The sequence below is a fragment of the Lepidochelys olivacea genome (genome assembly GCF_965140295.1).
Source record: "Lepidochelys olivacea isolate rLepOli2 genome assembly, chromosome: 11".
Classification (NCBI taxonomy): Eukaryota; Metazoa; Chordata; order Testudines; family Cheloniidae; genus Lepidochelys; species Lepidochelys olivacea.
In genome coordinates this window covers 36,935,732-36,954,636 of record NC_140421.1, presented here as the reverse complement: position 1 = coordinate 36,954,636, position 18,905 = coordinate 36,935,732, and the positions used below count along the sequence as shown (strand labels likewise).

The 18,905-nt window shown below is 42.8% G+C and overlaps 1 protein-coding gene and 1 long non-coding RNA gene across 7 annotated transcripts in view; one reads left to right on the top strand and one right to left on the bottom strand.

The window, feature by feature from the left end:
- Positions 1-62: 62 nt before the first annotated feature.
- On the bottom strand, positions 63-4,363 carry LOC311528066. The gene is made up of 3 exons (XR_014713503.1): positions 4,327-4,363; positions 2,507-2,589; positions 63-1,027 (listed from the first exon to the last, which is right to left on the bottom strand). It is a non-coding gene; the product is annotated as an uncharacterized lncRNA (long non-coding RNA).
- Positions 4,364-4,482: 119 nt separating this feature from the next.
- TTC21B (tetratricopeptide repeat domain 21B) overlaps positions 4,483-18,905 on the top strand; it is a 104,950-nt gene continuing 90,527 nt past the window's right edge. For 4 of the 6 annotated variants that reach the window (XR_014713564.1, XM_084643170.1, XM_084643168.1 and 1 more), the window contains exons 1-6: positions 4,483-4,596; positions 5,018-5,147; positions 7,948-8,058; positions 10,589-10,755; positions 13,446-13,568; positions 17,964-18,121. Coding sequence is in view for 5 of the 6 variants with exons in the window: in XM_084643170.1 (XP_084499296.1) it covers positions 4,495-4,596; positions 5,018-5,147; positions 7,948-8,058; positions 10,589-10,755; positions 13,446-13,568; positions 17,964-18,121 (791 nt within the window). In the remaining variant the exon portion in view is untranslated. Of the gene's footprint in view, positions 4,597-5,017; positions 5,148-7,947; positions 8,059-9,325; positions 9,429-10,588; positions 10,756-13,445; positions 13,569-17,963; positions 18,122-18,905 lie in introns of those variants that run through there. The other 2 variants (XM_084643169.1, XM_084643171.1) reach the window with 2 other exon arrangements.

Here is an 18,905-nt window from a genome sequence, read left to right as displayed (position 1 = left end):
ACATTTTTTATTGTATTTCCTTGTCTGTTTTTATTAACTAAAATTAATGTAAGATCAATGTTATTATGCTATAGTGCATAAGAATCTGATCCTGCATACCATTACAACCAGGTATTGTGCTTACTATCAGTCAAAAATCTATTGCTGTCACTGGGCTGTGCCCCTTAAGTAGTACTGCCACTGATAATGTTCACAATCTTTTAATAAAATAGAGTAACAAAAATACAAAAGGGATATAATATTTGGTGGGAGGAAACAGCTCTAATGTGAATAGGAATGTGATTAAGATTATAATGACAAAGTTATTTTTACATAATATTCCACCTCTTTTATAACTTAGCAGCTATTTTTTTTTCCTTTCGAAGAGCCTGTTCCTGGCACCCTTACTCAAGCTGAGTAGCTCCAGAAATCAATGGGGTTACTTACATATGGACAAAACATTCTCCCACTGCTGTGGGTATCTGCCTGGGTGGGAGAGCAGCCTCCCTGGGGTTGCCACATCCCCATCCTGTGCATGCTGGTGGAGAATGGGCTCAGCCTTGGCTTGATCTCACAAATGCATCAGCAAGCCCAACTGTACCACTACCATGTACCAGGTATAGACCTGTCTTAGTGTACTTCACTATCGGCCTGAACAAGAAGAGATCAATTGCATTTAATAATATGCTGGCAAAGAAGATTCTTATAGCACTCCACATGAGAGCCCTCGGGGCAGAAGTGTGATTGCCCAACAATAACCTCTGGGGTATCTTGGCAAGAAAGGAGTGATGCCCCTGAAGTGTAACCTAATCCACTATTTCTATGGATGTTGCAGCCACCTTTCACGAGCCACAGTATTGAAGACACCTGATAGATCTGATCATCTTCGCAAGGTCACCTGATCTTCATCTTTCACCAGAAGATCATCCACCAGCTTGACAAGGGCAGTCCCTATGCCAAATGCAGGTCAGAATTCCTATTGATGAGGGTCAAGAAAGCTGGAAGCATCCGGCTACTCTGAGTTTTCTCACCATAACGTTCCATAATCCTGACCAAAAGTGGAAAATTAGCTACTGATTGATAGTTGCATAGACTATCACCATCAAGAGAAGCATTTATGAGCAAAAGCCAAGGACATGCTTCCTTTAAACTAAAGTAAAAGCAATTGAGAGCTAGCCATCCCTAAAGGGGATAATGACAATATCCACCAGTAAAGGACCTAGTACTTCCTTTCTAGCCTTTATCCAAGGGGAATGACAAAGATCCAATGCACAGATTGTGTCAAGTTTTTCTTCTAAAACAGCCAGAACCTTCGTAAATGATACCATCTGGAACTAAAGCAGAGATTACCTTGCATTTATTCATTCCACATAGTGCCCTGCCTCCAGGGCCAGCTCATTTCTAATCTGATTAATTGTATCTTATTTTAAAGTATAACACAACCCAATGGCTGGAAGTTGAAGCTGGGCAAAGTGAAACTGGAAATAACGTTCACGTTTTTGACCGTGAGGATAATTAACCATTGAACAATTTACTAAGGGTCGTGGTGGATTCTCCATCACTGACAGTTTTTGAAATCAAGATTGGATGTTTTTCTAAAAGCATGCTCTAGGAATTATTTTGGGTAAGTTCTACAGTCTGTGGTATACAGGAGGTCAGACTAGATGATCACAATGGTCCCTTATGGCCTTGGAATCTATTACTTTGTGAATCAGAAATTTCCTCACAACATAATCATCAACTAAATGGAGATTGTCTCAATTAGCTAGGCTGTTCACCATCCAGAACAAATCTGTTGCTTGACATTCTGGAGATACCACAGTCCCAGAGCATAAGAATTCAAAAATATCTTTATAATTCATAGTTTTTAAGATCAGATGGGACCATTATGATAATCTAGTCTGACTTCCTGCAGTTACCTAATAATTCCTGCTATCATGGCCATAACTTCTTATTTAGCTACAATATATATTTTTAAAAAGACATCCATTCTTGATTTTAAAAATTCAGTGGAGAAACAGATTGTTCCAATGGTTAATAAATGTCACTATTAAAAATTTGTGCACTATTTTTAGTTTGAATTTGATGCAATCAGCCTCTTCAAAAACTTCAGCCACCTGTGCTGTATTTAGTCTCCCAATTTCTTCATCTGTCACAGGTCACCTGTAAACCACAGTGACCTATGGGGACAAAACTGGGGAGAAAGAGGTCTAGAAACCACTCTCTCAATAGTTGATGACAAAAGATGATAAAATCATACTACACCTATTATTTTCCCTCAGATCCCTCTGGAAACATTCCAATTGTATTAACCTCTGGGGTCAGATCATCAAAATGGATTTCTCACCCCAGGGGTAGAGATGATCCAGATTGTAGCCAACCATGCAACTTGAATATGCAACCCCCTGGAATAATAATTCCTATTTGTGGTCATGAAATTCTGACCCAACACAGAAAATTTATCATTTACATAAGTGGTTCCAAACATTTTCCATTTGCAATCCAAAAACCACCTGTTGTCTCTTACCATTTACTCACCCATCCTTCAATCCTCTCCTCTGGGACTGGGTGAGATGCAGGAAGAAACCAAAGGGTTGTGAGTTAGGTGAACTGCAGCAAAAAAAACATTGTCTGATTTTGTGTATTTGGGCTTGTGAATGCTGGTAGGATTTTTCCTGGTGTGCTTGGCTTCTTTGTGTAGCTTTCAGAGATGCTAGGTACTGGTTGTGGGGCTAGCAGACTTGCTGTATGAAGGAGCCTCCCAACTCACTGAGTGGAAAGCTGAGCAGGAAGTGTTGAGACACTTCCTCTGGATTGGGTGGGAAGCTGACTTCAAGTGAACATGGGATTTTGCTGCTTTTTATTCCATCGGAGTATGACTCAGTGATCAACTCCTTGTGACCAGCTTGCTAGTCATACCAGGTAGTTGGGAAGTCCTGATCTATGTGGATTTTAGCCACTGAACATTATCACGCTCAGTGCCCCAGAATACAGCACTGATGAACTTCATGAGATCACCCATCAACATCACAATACAATGGCACAGTCTCCAATCCAGCACTTGTTCAATCCTAACTTCATCCTGGGACTCACATACTAGTGGTCTCACAATATTTGGGGCAGGAGACCTGAGCATATTTCAGTTTACAAAGAAGACTGGCAACAATTCTGGATATCTGACGTGCCCCTCCTCTGAAGCAAAATCAGACCAAATCAGCCAGAGGGGCAGTTCACTTCTGCCAACTTTGGAAGATGTGTCTTTCATAACCTCTAGGTATATTTATGCAAAACCACTTAAATTAACTCGTAACTAATCTGGCAAGTGTCAGCTAGCAAGACCTCAGAAAACCTAACACAAATCCCCAAAGCCTTGGTCTGAGCACCTCCTCAGACAAAAACCTGTGAAAATACAAGATCATTGCAGTGTGAACTGAAGGTCATTAAGCTCAGGATTTGTCAGACCCACGAGATGGAGAAAGTTTCAGAGAAAAGGACCTTTCACTAAAAATGTCTGCTCCCCCATTGCATAAATGTGAGGGCACCAGAGCTGATCCCAGTTGAGCTAAACTGACCACTTGAGGCAAAGCTAGTGCAGAATATGAAATACAGGTGTAATAAGTTCCACTGGAGACATGCCAAACAAACAGGAATATTAGAAAGAGTTTGAGTTTGTTGGGCTCTAAAAATTTCACATTTTCTCTAAATTTACTCAGACGTCCATTAATTTATCTGATAATGGAATGGAAAAATCAGAAAAGTGGCAGTGAGCAATTTTGTTTTGCTTTGCTGAAACAGTCCTTTATCAAAAGTCTTTATTCCAGAAAGAGCTACATAATTCACCTGTATTACTTCACATGGATAGCCTAAGGCTACAGTTCTAATTAGATAGTCAAGCAATCCTCTGAAGCAAAACCAGCTAGAGGCTGGTATTTGGTATTTTAGCACCAGTTGGTATACATGAACCTGTCCTGCTTAAGAAATGTGTGATCATTCTGTCATATCTTTTAGTTGGAAATCAACTTCTACCCTCCATCTCCTTGACAAACGGGGACCCGCTCTCTGCCTGAGGCCCCCACTAGGACAAATCAACATGCCTGGCTTGCGCCCTACTGGGATCTCTTCCCACTGCCTGCCCTTGGCACCAGGACCCCAGGGCTCAATGTTCTGCACTGGCCGCTTCGTTCTCCAGGCCGAGTTCCGCCTGCCCACCGGTCCCCTGGACCCCTCTGAGGAGCGGTGGGCACAGGCTGGGGCTCTCTCTGCTCAGCGTCCCCCTCTGGATCCCCCATTGTAACTGTCTCCCCTCCCGTGCCATGCCCCTCCTGCCTCCCCGTTTGCCCCCCTCACCTAGAACAATCACCCTCCGCCTTTCTCCAGCTTCGCTCCTCCGCCCCTACTCAACGGCCCAACCAACGGACGTCATTTTCCGGACTCCGCCCCTCTTCAACTATCCAATCGAGGCGGCTTTTTTCCCCTGGCTCCGCCCCTCCTCGTTGCGAAACAACCAATGCAAATATGCTCCCGCCCCGTGCCCGAAACGCTGCTCCACGTCGCTCCGGCTACCGCTGTGGTAGTTGCGGGTTGCGGTCGGTGGCTATGGAGTCGTTGGCGCAGCGGGTCAGTAATGGCGGCCTTAGTGCTGCCATCGCCCCCTCCCTTCCTTGCGCGCTCGGCCGCGGCGGCCCCCCCCCCAGTGGGCTCCCGGCTGCTTGCCCGCCCCCACACCGCGGCGGCCGCCTCGCTCTCTCCGCGGCCAACGGCCCTGCTCCCAGCGCCCGGGCCGGGGCCTTCCTAGGAGGGTGGGCTGCTGGGGATAAGCGCTGCTCGGCGGGAGGGGGCTTGGCTGTGCGCCGCCGGGAAGGCGCAGGGGCGCTACGGAGCCGGCACGGTTGCGGCAGCAGCTACAGCGTTTGGTGTAGGCGGGGGCAGGTGGGAGCCGGCCGGGGCGCCGGGGGGCCGCGGGCAAGTGGCTGAAGGCGGTGGCCGCTCTCCGTTCTGGACCGGTTCCTTGTGTGCCACAGTGACGCTTCCCTTTCAGGCTCTGGTCAGCTACTGTTGCCAGGAAGGGTACTTCCATCACGTCCAGGTGGCCGCTAATGATGGTCTTAAGAAGTTTGGCAACGACCCCGTGTTCCTGTTCTACCGCGCCTATGGCATGATGATGGAAGGTGACTGACTGCTTGTCGCTGGGTCTGTGGTGAAAGTTGAACGAGAAGCCGTCAGCTTCAAATCCAGGCCGCTTCACTAACCCTTCCCCTGAGACCTGCCACCAGCACTTGCGGTTTTACAACACTCTATTAAACCTTTTTTTAAAAAGCGTTATTATTAATGACTTGAATGTTAGAAGCGCCTGGAGAGACCCCGGTTGAAATCAGGGTTCCTGTGGGCTGCGAATGTAACCGATAGTCATTGCTCCCAAGAGTGCGCGTGCTAAATAGATAAGACCAACAAAGGGTGGGAGGTGAAACAGGTATACAAAAGTAACTTGTTTTAAAGCTTTCTTGTTGGAGCTTGTTTTCTTTATTTAGCTAATCAGTCCAAATTGAGATAAATTAGAATAATTTTTATGTACTTTGAGTTGTGTTTTATAGGGCTTTGTTTAGACTTACTATTACTAGACCTACTTATTGAGTAGGTTTTGGAAAATGGAACTTAAAAAAAAACAAAACCAAAACAGTTGGAAGCACTCTCCTGTTGCAGATATAGGAAATGCCTGGAAAAGGAAACCAGTGCCCAAAGTGCAGTTAAAAGCACAATATAAAATGAATAGAGCAGGGGTGGGCAAAGTTTTTGGCCCAAGGGCCACACCTGGTTGGAGAAATTGTATTCATGACCGTGAATGGAGGGCTGGGGTAGGGTTGCGGGAAGGGGTGTGATGTGTAGGAGGGGGTGGGGTGTGCAGGAAGGGGCTCAAGGCAGGGAATTGGAGTGTGGGGTGCAGGAGGGGTGGGGGCTCTGGCCTGGCACTGCTTACCTTGCGCGGCTCTGGGGTGGCAGCAGTGCTAAGGAAGACTCCCTGCCTGCCCTGACCCCGCGCTGCTCCCAGAAGTGGCCAGCATGTCCAGTAGTGGCTCCTGTGGGTGGGTGGGGTGGGACAGGAGGCTCTGCTGTGTGCTGTCCTTGCCTGTGGGTACCACCCCAGAAGCTCCCTTTGGCCGTGGTTTCCCGTTCCTGCCCAATGGGAGCTGCGGGTGGTGGTGCCTGAAGGCAAGGGCAGTGCACAGAGCCCTCTGCCGCACCCTGGTGCTGCAGGGATGTGGTGCTGGCTGCTTCTGGGAGTGGCACGGGGCCAGAGCAGGTAGGGAGCCTGCCTTAGCCTTGCTGCACCACGGTGCTGGCAATCCTGCAGGTCGGATTGAAAGCCCTGACGGGCCGGATCCAGCCCTTGGGGTGTAGTTTGCCCTCCCCTGGAATAGAGGGTGGTTTTCACCTTTGGTGACTGGTGGAAATAAAACAAGACCACTTCCAGGTTCTCTCAGTATTAGCATGCTTTTCTTTCTCCTGTTACTGTATGGCAGATACTGGCCTACACTACACTAGTGTAGTGGCCTACATTAGGATATTAGATCAGTATAGCTACATCGGTTGGTGGTATGAAAAATCTACAACCCTGAGTGATGCAGTTAAACCAATCTAACCCCCAGTGTAGACAGGATAGAGAATTCTCCTGTCAACCTAGCTACTGCCTCTTGAGGAGGTGGAGTACCTATGCCAAGGGAAGAACCTCTCCTGTCATATAGGTAATGTCTTCACTGAAGTGCTACAGCAGAGCAGCTGTCTTGTTGCAGCATTTTAAGTGTAGACAAGCCCTTACACAAACAAGTGAAAATGATTGTGAATAGAGAGGTTAGCTATACACAAAATAAACAAATTGAAAAAACAATTTCTTCAATTATTCAGCTAATTATGTCAATAGTAGGGCTGTCGATTAATCACAGTTAACTCATGTGATTAACTCAAAATTAATTGCACTGTTAAACAATAGAATAGGATTTGAAATGTATTCAATATTTTTGGATGTCTTTCTACATTTTCAAATATATCTATTTCAATTACAACACAGAATACAAAGTGTACAGTGCTCACTTTATATTATTTTTTATTACAAATATTCACATTGTAAAAATGAAAGACACAAGAAATAGTATTTTTCAGTTCATCTCATACAAGTACTGTGGTGCAATCTATTTGTTATGAAAGTGCAACTTACAAATGTAGGGATTTTTGTTACATAACTGCACTCAAAAACAAAACAGTATAAAACTGGAGAGCCGACAAGTCCACTCACTCCTACTTCTTGTTCAGCCAAACGTAAGAGAAACATTGAAGGGACATATGAATCTTTAAGGCATCTGCCATGTAAGTATCTTGTGATGCTGGCTACAACAGTGCCATGCAAACACCTGTTCTCACTTTCAGATGACATAAACAAGAAGCAGACAGCATTATGTTCTGCAAATGTAAACAAACTTGTTTGTCTGAGCGATTGGTTGAACAAGAAGTAGGACTGAATGGACTTGTAGGCCTTAAAGTTTTACATTGTTTTATCTTTAAATTCTACATTTGTAAGGTCAACTTTCATGACAAAGAGATTGCATTACAGTACTTGTTTTAGGTGAATTGAAAAATACTATTTCTTTTGGTTTTTTTTACAATCCAAATATTTGTAATAAAAAAAAAAAATAAAGTGAGCACTGTACACTTTGTATTCTGAGTTGTAATTGAAATCAGTAGTAAACATCCAAAAATATTTAAATGGTATTGTATTATTGTTTAACAGTGCGATTAGTCATGATTACTATTTTTTAATCGCTTGACAGCCCTAATAGTGAATATACTGGACAGTGTTAATATATAAAATGTTAATCTTAATGGTGGCAGGTAAAACACTTTCAGGGAAGCATGGTGGGTTTTTTTGTTTTTTTTTAAAGATAATTGTATCCCTTTATCTCTTCTTGTATTCTTTAGGTCATGTTCAGGAGGCTATTCGGGAACTTGAGTCTATTAAAAACAAACAGGAGGTGTCCCTTTGCACAATGATGGCACTGATCTATGCCCATAAAAAGAGCTCTAATCCAGGTATCCCAACAGAAAATACTGTTGTCTTTCTGTGTTTTACATAGTCTTATAATATTTGCAGTTAATAAAACTGCTGGCAATCTAACCTGCAAAATATAGTCGAATCTCAATTAAACCAAAATGCATGCTTTAGCCCTACACATAACTCTAAATTTAATATTATAACTAGATGAAGTTTGACAAAACTATATACAACAATCTCCATTACATAACAAATAAGGGTGTATTTGCAGACAAAATATTGAAAAGTTACAGAGCTATGTTTCTTGACATATTAAAAATCTCTCTTCTCCGTAAGCAATGGCCATCTGCTGTAGACCTCCACTCTCCTGGCTGCCTCTGTCTGTTTTTGATCTCCTGATCTTCTTTACTGTTGCCAGCCTCTAATTCTTCTACATCCAAAAGGCCAGTCAAAAAATATTTTTCCTTATCAGAGATATGCATTTCTTATTTCCCTGTGTAGCCTCGCTTACCTTATAGTTTCTACTGCCAACTTCAATTCCATTTAGGAACACTTCATTGTCCCTGCCCTATCCATTGGACTGCGAACTGAGATGAGATGACCTGACCAATGAGTATTTGTGTACATGAAGTATGAAGGATAGAGTGCCATTGAAGTAATGGGACTGAAAACTCCTTATTACTTGATACTCCTATTCAGGTTCTCCCACCTTATTAAAAAACTTATTTCTGGAGTTTATGCTACATGAAAACAATCCTGCTATGCTTTTCATTTTCCGAGAGGGTATAGTGTCTTGAAAAACTTGAAAGTTTAAAAGCAGTGGTGACTTGGAAAATCTAGGAGAGAATCTGCAGGGTTTTGGACAGAGCAGGTACTAGGAAGACTAACAACAACAAAAAAAGTTGTAATATGATACTCAAAATCAGGTCTTGAAAAATTCATTCGCCATGTCACCTGACAAGCTTTGTATTCTATATGGGTTTTTATACAACACTCATCACCAGAGTGTCTGAGCTCATTCTAGTAGTGCATTAAGCAATGTGGGGGTCTACGCATTTGTCTCATCATCTTCTCAAAGGGAGAAACATATGTAGTGATGTGTCTTGTTTTGATAGGGTATTTTTATTTATTAAATAAAATCTATTGCAATGTGTTTTTCTTGGAGAAGGCAAGGTCAAAAATATTGCACTGGAAAGTGGTGAGGTTTGTGATTATCCTGGGGGACTTCATTCCACAGTCTCTGACCATCCCCAAAGAAAGTTTTTTTTATCTCCTGCATAGATTTTACTCTTTCATTGTTGAGAATTCCATTGTGCCAGAGGAGAGACGTTGCTGAGCACGGTCTTTGTTCCAGAGTTTTAGGTGGTCTTTTAGGTATCCTGGGCCCAGGCAAGGTTGCATGTGGAAGGTAAGGACTGAGACTTTGAACTTTATTTGAAATTCTGTGGGAAGCCAGCCTAGAGTGTGGAGGAGAGGTGTAGTGTGTTCATGGTAGCCTTTGTTGCTTAGGAGATGCACTACAGCATTCTGAAATACTTGGAATTTTTTGGGTTCTGAAGGTTTTATGCCCAGCTAGTTTGTATGTTGCCTTGCTATAGTCCAGGCAAGAGCTGACAAAGGCATGAATAACTGAGGCTATGTTTTTGTTGACCAGGATAGGGTGAAGTCTACTAGCCTGTTGGAGATAGTAGAAAACATTACTCACAGTCATTGTGATGGGAGCTAAACACCAGCGAGGAATTCAAGAGTATTCCTAGACTATGGACTGATTTGACCAGTGGTGGGTGTGAACTGTCAGCTAAGGATACCGCACTGTGGCTGCAAATTGTTCAGAATGCTTTCCCCTGTCACCTGTTTTCGTCAGCTTCAGCCAGCTGTTCTTTATCCAGGAGCTGATCTCGTCCAAGCTCTATACCATCTTGGTGCTAGCAGTGTGTTAGTATTGGGTGCAGGACTGCTGACCCCAAATGTCTACTCAGCTTTGTTTAGCATCATAACGTGAGCCCTGCAAGCCTGGGCTTTGAGACTCACTTGTGTGGGATCCTGCTTGCTTTGTAGACATACCCTAAGTGATTTACCACCCTGTATGGCTCCTTGGGGCAGGATTTGTCCACCTCAATGGAGGCCAATAGGAAGGTTCTCTTTGACTGTAATGCAGCCTTATCATAGGCTTTGAGGAATTGGCCATGTTTCATCCTGCTTGAATTGGCTGTTGTCATCTGCCATTGGTCTTTGAGTTTCTACCACTCTCTTCATCTGGTGCAGGGCGTTAGAAAGCCGTGGGCATTGGGGAGTAGGGCCCATGTGTGAGCACGAAATGCTTTTCACCGGAGCATTGTCTCTACCCTAGTCTTTTGTATCTAATGTAGCACCTCTACCCTAGTCTTTTGTATCTACCTCTGGAAAACCTGTTTAGAGCTCCAGCTAGTGGGGGAATACCAGAGTGTTTGGCAATGTGCTTTGCCTTGGGGATGCCACATTTATGCGGCATCTGCTCTTATTGTACAATGACCTTGATAAGGTATGATCAAAATTTTAAAAAAGAATTCCTACTGTTACTATTTTCAGATCGAGACGCTATTTTGGAACTGGATGCTAAAATGAAGGAACAACGTAAGACTGCAGGACATCAGGCCTTGTACTTTGCAGGGTTGTTTTTGTGGCATCTTGGTCGTCAGGACAAAGCCCGTGAATACGTTGATAGAATGATCAAAGTTTCTAATGGTAATAAAGAGGTAACTAGTCTTCTATATATGAAATATAAGTATAGCTGTCTGTTTATAAAACTAGATGTACTAGCTCTCTTCTACATTGTCATCCTTTAATGTAACTGCTGTATGCTATAATATTTCATTTAATGCTTCAAAAGCATTTTTGGGTGGCTGGTACTACTCACAATTTGTGAATAGTAAGTTGTTAAATCTCTTTGATCCAGTAACTGAAAAGCAAGGTCTGCTGTGGCCAACAGAAGTATTTAATTAAGTAAATACGTTTATCTTCAGGCAAAATAAATCTAAATGGCTGTGTATAATTGAGGCTTCTGGTTCTTGATTTAAATGTTTACTGGAAAATGTCACCTGCCTTCCATTAATGTTGGGACTTTCCAGAAAATATTTATTCAAGCTGAGAACATTTTTTTCAATTTATGTAGTTTGATAGTCAGCAAAATATAATTGCTAGTAAGAAATTGAGCTATGGTATGGAGTAACTCTATGACTTAGAGTTAGATATGACTCTAACTACAGAGGGTGATATATTTATTTAAAAAAAAGAAAAGCAAGCTCAAAACCTCTAGAGCAGGGGTCGGCAACCTTTTAGAAGTGGTGAGCCGAGTCTTCATTTATTCACTTAAATTTAAGGTTTTGCGTGCCAATAATACATTTTAAAGTTTTTTAGAAGGTCTCTCTCTAGAAGTCTATATATTATATAACTAAACTATTGTCATTTGTAAACAGGGTTTTCAAAATGTTTAAGAAGCTTCATTTAAAATTAAATTAAAATGCTGATCTTACACTGCCCGCCGGCTCAGCCCGCTGCCGGCCTGGAGTTCCGTTCACCTAGGCTGGCAGTGGGCTGAGCAGGGCCTGTGGCTGGGACCCCGGGCTGGCAGCCAGAACCCCAGGTTGGCAGTGGGCTGAGCGGCTCAGCCTGCTGCCAGTCTGGGGGTCCATCCACCAGCTCCTGCCAGCCAGGGTCCCGGCTGCCAGCCCCGCTCAATCCTGCTGCCGGTCTGGGGTCCCGGCCCTGTCCACATAGAGTAGGTACCTACCTTCTCCCTGGTTCTAGCCATTCTCTTCCTCTCTCTGCACTGAGAACAGGGCTGGGGGTGAAGGAGCAGGCTGGGGGTTGGGGTGCAGGGTCTGGCCAGGAGCTAGAGTGAGGGAGGGGGGCTCAGGGTTGGGGCAGGAGGTTTGGGTGTGGAGAGCTTACCTGGGCAGCTCCCATTTGGTGCGAGGGGTGCAGGTGGGAATGTGGGGGGGTGTGTGTGTGCAGGAGCTCCCGTTTGGTGCTCAGGGTGGGGATGGGGATGTGGGGGGTGCAGGAGTCAGGGCAGGGGGCTGGGGGTGTGGTCGTGGGGGTGCTCCCACCCCCCTGCTCTGACTGCACGGCAGGGGGCTAGAGGGGATATGCCGATTCCACCCCCTTCTGCAAGGTCCCTAGAGCAGAAGCGCGAGTGCGCTGCAGCTCTGCTTTTCTCTCTACCCCTCCGTAGTAAGGGGATTAGCCGCAGGGGGGGAGAGAAAGAGGGGCTGGAACCCAGCACGCTGTGGGAAGAGGCGGGGGGAGGGGGAAGCTTGCCTGCCCTGCAAGGAGAGAGCGGGGGTGGAGAAGAGTGGGCTGAGCCGGGCAGGATTTTTAATGGCACGCTGCTGTCTGCTGTCCCCGGCAGACAGCAGCGTGCCATTAAAAATTGGCTCGTATGCCGTTTTTGGCATGCGTGCCATAGGTTCCCAACGCCTGCTCTAGAGCAACTGGGCTTTCAAAACTAAATATGAATATGGAGAAAAGTATTACATAGTTTTTGCTAATACTGAAAACTATTGGTCCTAAATATAATATAGAATTAGTTTATAGTCTCCTTCAGTAATGTACAAAGGAACATCACTTGGATTTGCTAACAATTTTCAGGGATGGCTGAGCTTAGAGTCCTTCATCTGGAACTTTGTTGTGATACATTCCTTGTGACAGTGTCTTCCTCTTAACTCTCAGTGAATTTTTCTTGTTTTTAATCAGATCTCTTTAAAAACAGAAATTGCAGTGTTGGTTTAAAAAAAAGAAGAAAAAGAGGTACAATGTATTGCTTTTGTACATATCAGCTTCAAATATAAGTACATTCAATATATCATTAATGTGCACCTATAAGGAGTTGTTTGTTTTAATATAATAGTGGGAACAATTTTACATTACAATTAAAGTTGTTCTGTTGTGGTGAAATATTTCTTCAACTTGATAAGAATGTGCTTTATGTGAGAGTGTAAGATTGAGATCTCTAGCCACGCTTTTTAAGTGTTTGGCTTGTGTAGATCGTGATGCGTAATGGAAGTTGGTTGCAAACATAACTACAGAGAAGCTGCTGTTTCTCCATATCTGAACTTGTATCTTTCCTCAGAAGATCTCAAAGTGCTTTATAGTGGTAGGCAAATAGTGCTATACCCATTTTTTCAGATTGGAAATATGAGACAAGAATACAAGATTACATAAAGCCATTAACAGTAGGGGCAATAGAATCTGCATTTCTTGACTCCTAGTTGTCGCCTGCTCTAACCATTGCCTTTTTGTTATAGTCCATTTGAATGCTATAGTGGATTTAAGAGAGATGTTATAGACTACTGTTTATGTTTATCCTTGTTTGTTAGTATGAAATACCATATTACAATATACTTATTACCTTAAACCATGAACTCAAGCTGAATTTTGCTTTAAGGGATTGATTTTGAAAGCTTGGCTTGATCTCACCTGTGGAAAAGAAGCTTATATTAAAAAAGCTGTAAAATACTTTGATGAAGGAATGCAAGATGGGAATGACCCTTTTGCCCTGCTGGGTAAGGTGAGTTCACTTTATTATTTTAGCACTTCCACAGTGTATTTCAAAATATTTTCTGAAACAGGTTATCCATAGCACCTCAGTGAAGTTAGTAACTATTGTAAGGAAACTAGAAAGAACCGCTATGTGATTTGCCCAAGATCACAGAGGGAGTCATTGGGATTAGAAATCAGGAGTTGCTGTTTTGGTCGTTTGTTCAAATAACTAGTCTGTGCTGTTCCATGTTCTGGGGTGATAATGAGTCAGCTGTTTTATGTTACAACAAAAATACCTTGTATACTTTTCTAAGATTGTGTAATATAAGAACAATTCTCATATAGGGCATGTTTAATATAATTAACAGAAGATATGAAAATAAACTTCATGTTACTAGTGATTTTTATAATGGGTGCTAACATTTCTGTAGCTCTTACTGTAGACAGCCCACTTAATATATATTTATCAAACTAAACCCTACCTAGACATGTCATACGACAAAGCTACATCAGTGGCAGTGTTAGGCACCTGCAAACCATGCAGTCACAAGGGGCCACCAAGACTGGGGGGGGCAAACCAGATCTGGCCCGCAAGAGCCTTCCATTTTGCCCACCCATTGTCAGCTGCTCCATCCTGCCTCCCCTCCCACCCCCGGGGGTGTGGGGTGGGCGGGGAGGCGTCCATTGTACAGCTTTGCTTGCTCGCTCTGGCTGGGCCCTGACAGCTTTGTTCCCGTGTTGACCCAACAGTGAGTCCTTTGGCCAGCCTGGAGAATGCTCTGCAGCTGGGGGGAGGGTGGGGGAGACGGAGGGTAGGGAAAAGGGCCCACTTGGTAGCCAGGGAGTGCAAGGGCTGGAGCTGCCAGGAGCCCAGGACCAGCTAAAGCTGGATAGTGGGGCTGCCTGGACAGTGAAGCTCCCAGCTCAGAGCAGGAGGTGGGCACAGTCAGTGGGGGAAAGGGACAGGCGTTGTGGGAGTCACCCGCTGCTTCCCTAGGCCTGTCCCAGTTCCCTTACTGCCTCAGTCCAGGTAAGGGCTCTGGAATTGAGCTTTGCCAGAGGCCCCCACAGGACAAACACTGCAAGTGAACTACATACAGTTCTTTTAAGGGTATCAGAGATTCATTAAAATATCTGCTCTGGCTATAGATGGGCACAAGGGGGCACAATTGGGTTATGATGAGTTATTAATTTAGCTACTGTATGTATTGGATTCTTAATTGTGGATTTGTTTAATCTTAACATTCCTGTACTACAATTCTTGTCCTTTTGATTTCCCTTTTATTTTTTCCCTGTCGATTTTGAAGTCTGCAAACTTTAGTTTAACTATATCAAAGACTAAACTTCAGTTAGTGAATTAGTATCCACTCACGCACATTTATGTGTATTTCAGTACTTGAGCGTGTTTAGAATGTAACCTTCTTACTCCCAAATTAAAACTTAATATGCTTTTCTGTCCATTAGATACCATCCTAAAATGTATGCTGTGGTCTAAATATGATCACTGTGAATGTATACTGAGACCAAGTATTTTAATACAAGCACACTCAAGGTGTCTTAGGCTATTACATTTATTTAGTAAACTAACTTTTGCACTCTGAGGAAATCACTTAAACTAAAAGCAAATTTGATATCCTTCTGTACTTCTAAGGGAATTCTGTACCCAAAAAATAAGTTCTGCGCACAATGTTTTAAAGTTCTGCAAATTTTATTTGACAGTAAATAAATGTGGAAGCTCTAGCATAACAGTGGGGCGCACAGGCCACTGGTTGCATGGAGGCAGGAGATCACCCTGCAGCTTGTGCACTCTCCCTCCCACCCGACAACCTGGTTCTTGGACTCCGTGGTGAGGCCGCACCTGACACAGTGCAAGGGTCGGGCTTGCCTCAGAAACACCGAGGGGCCCTGCCCCTCTGTGCCAGACTTACTGAGATAGCGAGCGAGAGGGACAGAGTCTCACATGCATGCCAAGCCCTGGCCCCCAATCCAGATCTGGGGCAAGCAGGATCCAAGTGTGGAGGGGTTTAGTGTGTGTGTGGGCGAGGATCCAGACGTGGGGTGAGAATGTTCCACACAGAGCCATCTGGGTGCAGGTAGCTCAATGAGGGAGTTTGGGTGTGGGTGAGACCTAGATGCACAGGGAGTCATTGGGAGGGTTCCAGGTGTGGGGGAAATGAGGCTCTGTGGGAGGGTTATGGGTGCAGGGGTATGTGTCTGGGTGCAGGGGGACAGAAGTCATTTTTCTGCGGGGAAGCAAAGAAATCTGAGGTGGACATGAATTCTGTGTCTACATAGTGGTACACAATTCCCCCAGGAGTACATTCTAGTTTAAGTAGGTATTTGTCCACATTACACAATCATCTTACAACTTGGCAAAGTTCAGCACAATTAAAAAGATACAACTTGTTTCTGTCTAAAACTTTTTGTACCAATTATAGTTGCAAGTAATGTCAAGGTTACTAGAATTGAACTGTTGGTAGGAAAATCCCATAAATAGGCTGTTTTTCAATTAGTCTGCTTCCTGTATATGACAGCACTTTGTATAGAATCAAAGGAGTACTTGTGGCACCTTAGAGACCACTGAATGCATCCAATGAAGTGAGCTCTAGCTCACGAAAGCTTATGCTCAAATAAATTTGTTAGTCTCTAAGGTGCCACAAGTACTCCTTTTCTTTTTGCGAATACAGACTAACACGGCTGCTACTCTGAAACCTTGTATAGAATCAGTTTCACTCTTCCCTTCTCAACAATTTGGCTTCAATGGGGCAGCAATTGGGCACAACAATCTAACAGTGTGTTGTTTAGTTTCTGCCTTGTTGAAAAAGCCCTTATAAAAGCAGAAAAATATCCAACTTTTTTTAATGAAGGAATTTTAAAAAATATTCAGAATATACTATTAGAGTGCTCTATCAAAAACTAGATTTCTTTTTATAATAGTTTCTAAAACCCTAAAGTTGACAGTGCCCCTTGAAATCTTTGCTAATAAGTGGTCCAAGATTATTGTGCATTGGCAAGTTTGCACAACACCTGACCGTACTGCTGTATGTCTAACTTCAACTTTTAATCCTTGACTTTCATGTGCACTAAACTAAACAAAGTAGCCGAAAGAAAAACATCTAAAAATGTTTGTGAAATTTAAATTTTGATGCATATAAACATCCTTAACACACACACTCAATCAAATAATACTTGTATGAATGGAGATCTTAAACCTACATGACATGGTAAGATGTCCATATCTCTTCACAGATAATTGAGGGATATACAAAATCTCCTAAGCATTATGATATGCATGGTCACATGCATAAAAACAATATTCATGTTGCTTTAATACAAGAAATTACGATCTGCATTGTACTTCGGTTGTTCATTTTGTTTAGGTAACTGGTAGTATAATTTTTGTCTTGGCCACTTTTTTTTTCCCTTTGCAATGTACAAATAGTCATCTGGCCATTATGAAGAATCTATTAATTTTGAAGATTGTTTTCCCTTTTTGCAAAAGAACTCACAGTAGGGAATATGAAGCAAGATTGCTTAATGGTAATCTACAAATAAATAAAAAGCATGTTAAACCTCAGAAAATTATGCACAATATTGTGCATATATGTTAATGGTAATGTTAAAGGTATGCGTGCAGGGAGTAGGTTGAGATTTACCCTATTCTGACTTCAGTCACCAGTGTAGTTCATGTTGGTTCATAACTTAAGGCAGTAGCTGGAAATCCAGTCCTTCTGCACATGACCGTCTCTAATAGGAAAAAAAAAAAAAAAAGAAAATCAAGATAATCTAGATACCACTCTTAAACTATTAAAAAATAGAAAACACTGTGCTTGTGTAGTACTTGTTATCTTCAAAGTGCTCTGCAAACACTAATCCTCACAACAGCCATGACACTCACAAGCTGATTGCCTTCAGGTGAACTTCCACACACACTTCGTCTTTAAGCATTTCTGGGCATTCAGCAGCCATTCCTCTTACTAGCAAGGCGTCTGACTAAGGAGCCAACCTATATTACTTGGTCATATGGTAAGAGAACATTTATTGCATCAGACGCAGTGAATGCCTCATAGTGGTTTAGAGTAAGAATTCGTATCTTCCACCCCTTAATATGAAAGTTAAAAAAGTTGTATCTGTCCTTTAAATCATTCATGTGTCTGTCTTCATTCTCCTGTGTGTCCTGATCAATAACTTATAACTGCAGCGTTGCTGTAACCTTTATAAAGGTGCTTACAAAAGCTGCAGCTTTTGACTTTCTTCTTTCTTACACCTTCTGTCATGCTTAAAACTGGAGTAAAAATATTAGTAAAGGGAAGAATTTCCCTCTATTGAATGTTTTTTACCAGTGTCTGTGTGGAAATACTTATGAATCTTGACACTTTTGCAAGAGTACAGTGTTGATAGGACTTCTTTTTCCTCTCACTAGGCACAATATTTTGAGGTGCGCCAGAATTATTCGGGAGCTTTAGAAATTGTGAACCAGATAATAGCAAACTTCCCGGACTTTCTTCCTGCTTTTATAAAGAAAATGAAACTACAACTAGCCTTGCAGGACTGGGAGCAAGCAGTTGAAACAGCACAAAGGTTCAGTATACATATATGTCCATGGTGTTGCTTTGTTTCAGTTGTTAAGAACATTGGCAAATGCACTAGTTGGGTTTGTTAGAATCATAGGACAGGAAGGGACCTCGAGAGGACATCTAGTCCAGTCTCTTGCACTCATGGCAGGACTAAGTATTATCTAGACCATCCCTGACAAGTGTTTGTCTAACCTGCTCATAAAAATCTCCAATGATGGAGATTTCACAACCTCCCTAGGCAATTTATTCCATGCTTAACCACCCTGACAGGAAGTTTTTCCTAATGTCCAACCTAAACCTCCCTTGCTGCAATTTAAGCCCATTTCTTTTTGTCCTATCTTCAGAGGTTAAGAAGAACAATTTTTCTCCCTCCTCCTTGTAACAACCTTTTATGTACTTGTACTCTTGTGTTTTAAATATTTTAAAACATTTGTGCCTCAGTCTGCTGCCAGTGATATATTGTGAGATAAGACTAGTAAGTTAACCCAAATCATGTTAGACAGTTATGATATGTGCATGATGTCCAAACTTTAGAAAACTTCTGCAAATTTAAACCTCCCACATCGTGTTATATGGGAAATACCACAGTGCTATATTAACTGTCTGTTAACCTTTCTGCGGTAGGTATGAAGTCCGTAAACTTTCATTATAGAAATGTGATCTCCATATTTAACTTTGTAATCCCAGTTATGATTGTGATCCCCCTCTAAGTCTAAAACAAACAAAAAAGCTAAAACTCCTCTTTTACAAATTCACTGTGTCATTGGTGCTTCCTTGCTTAAAGAAAG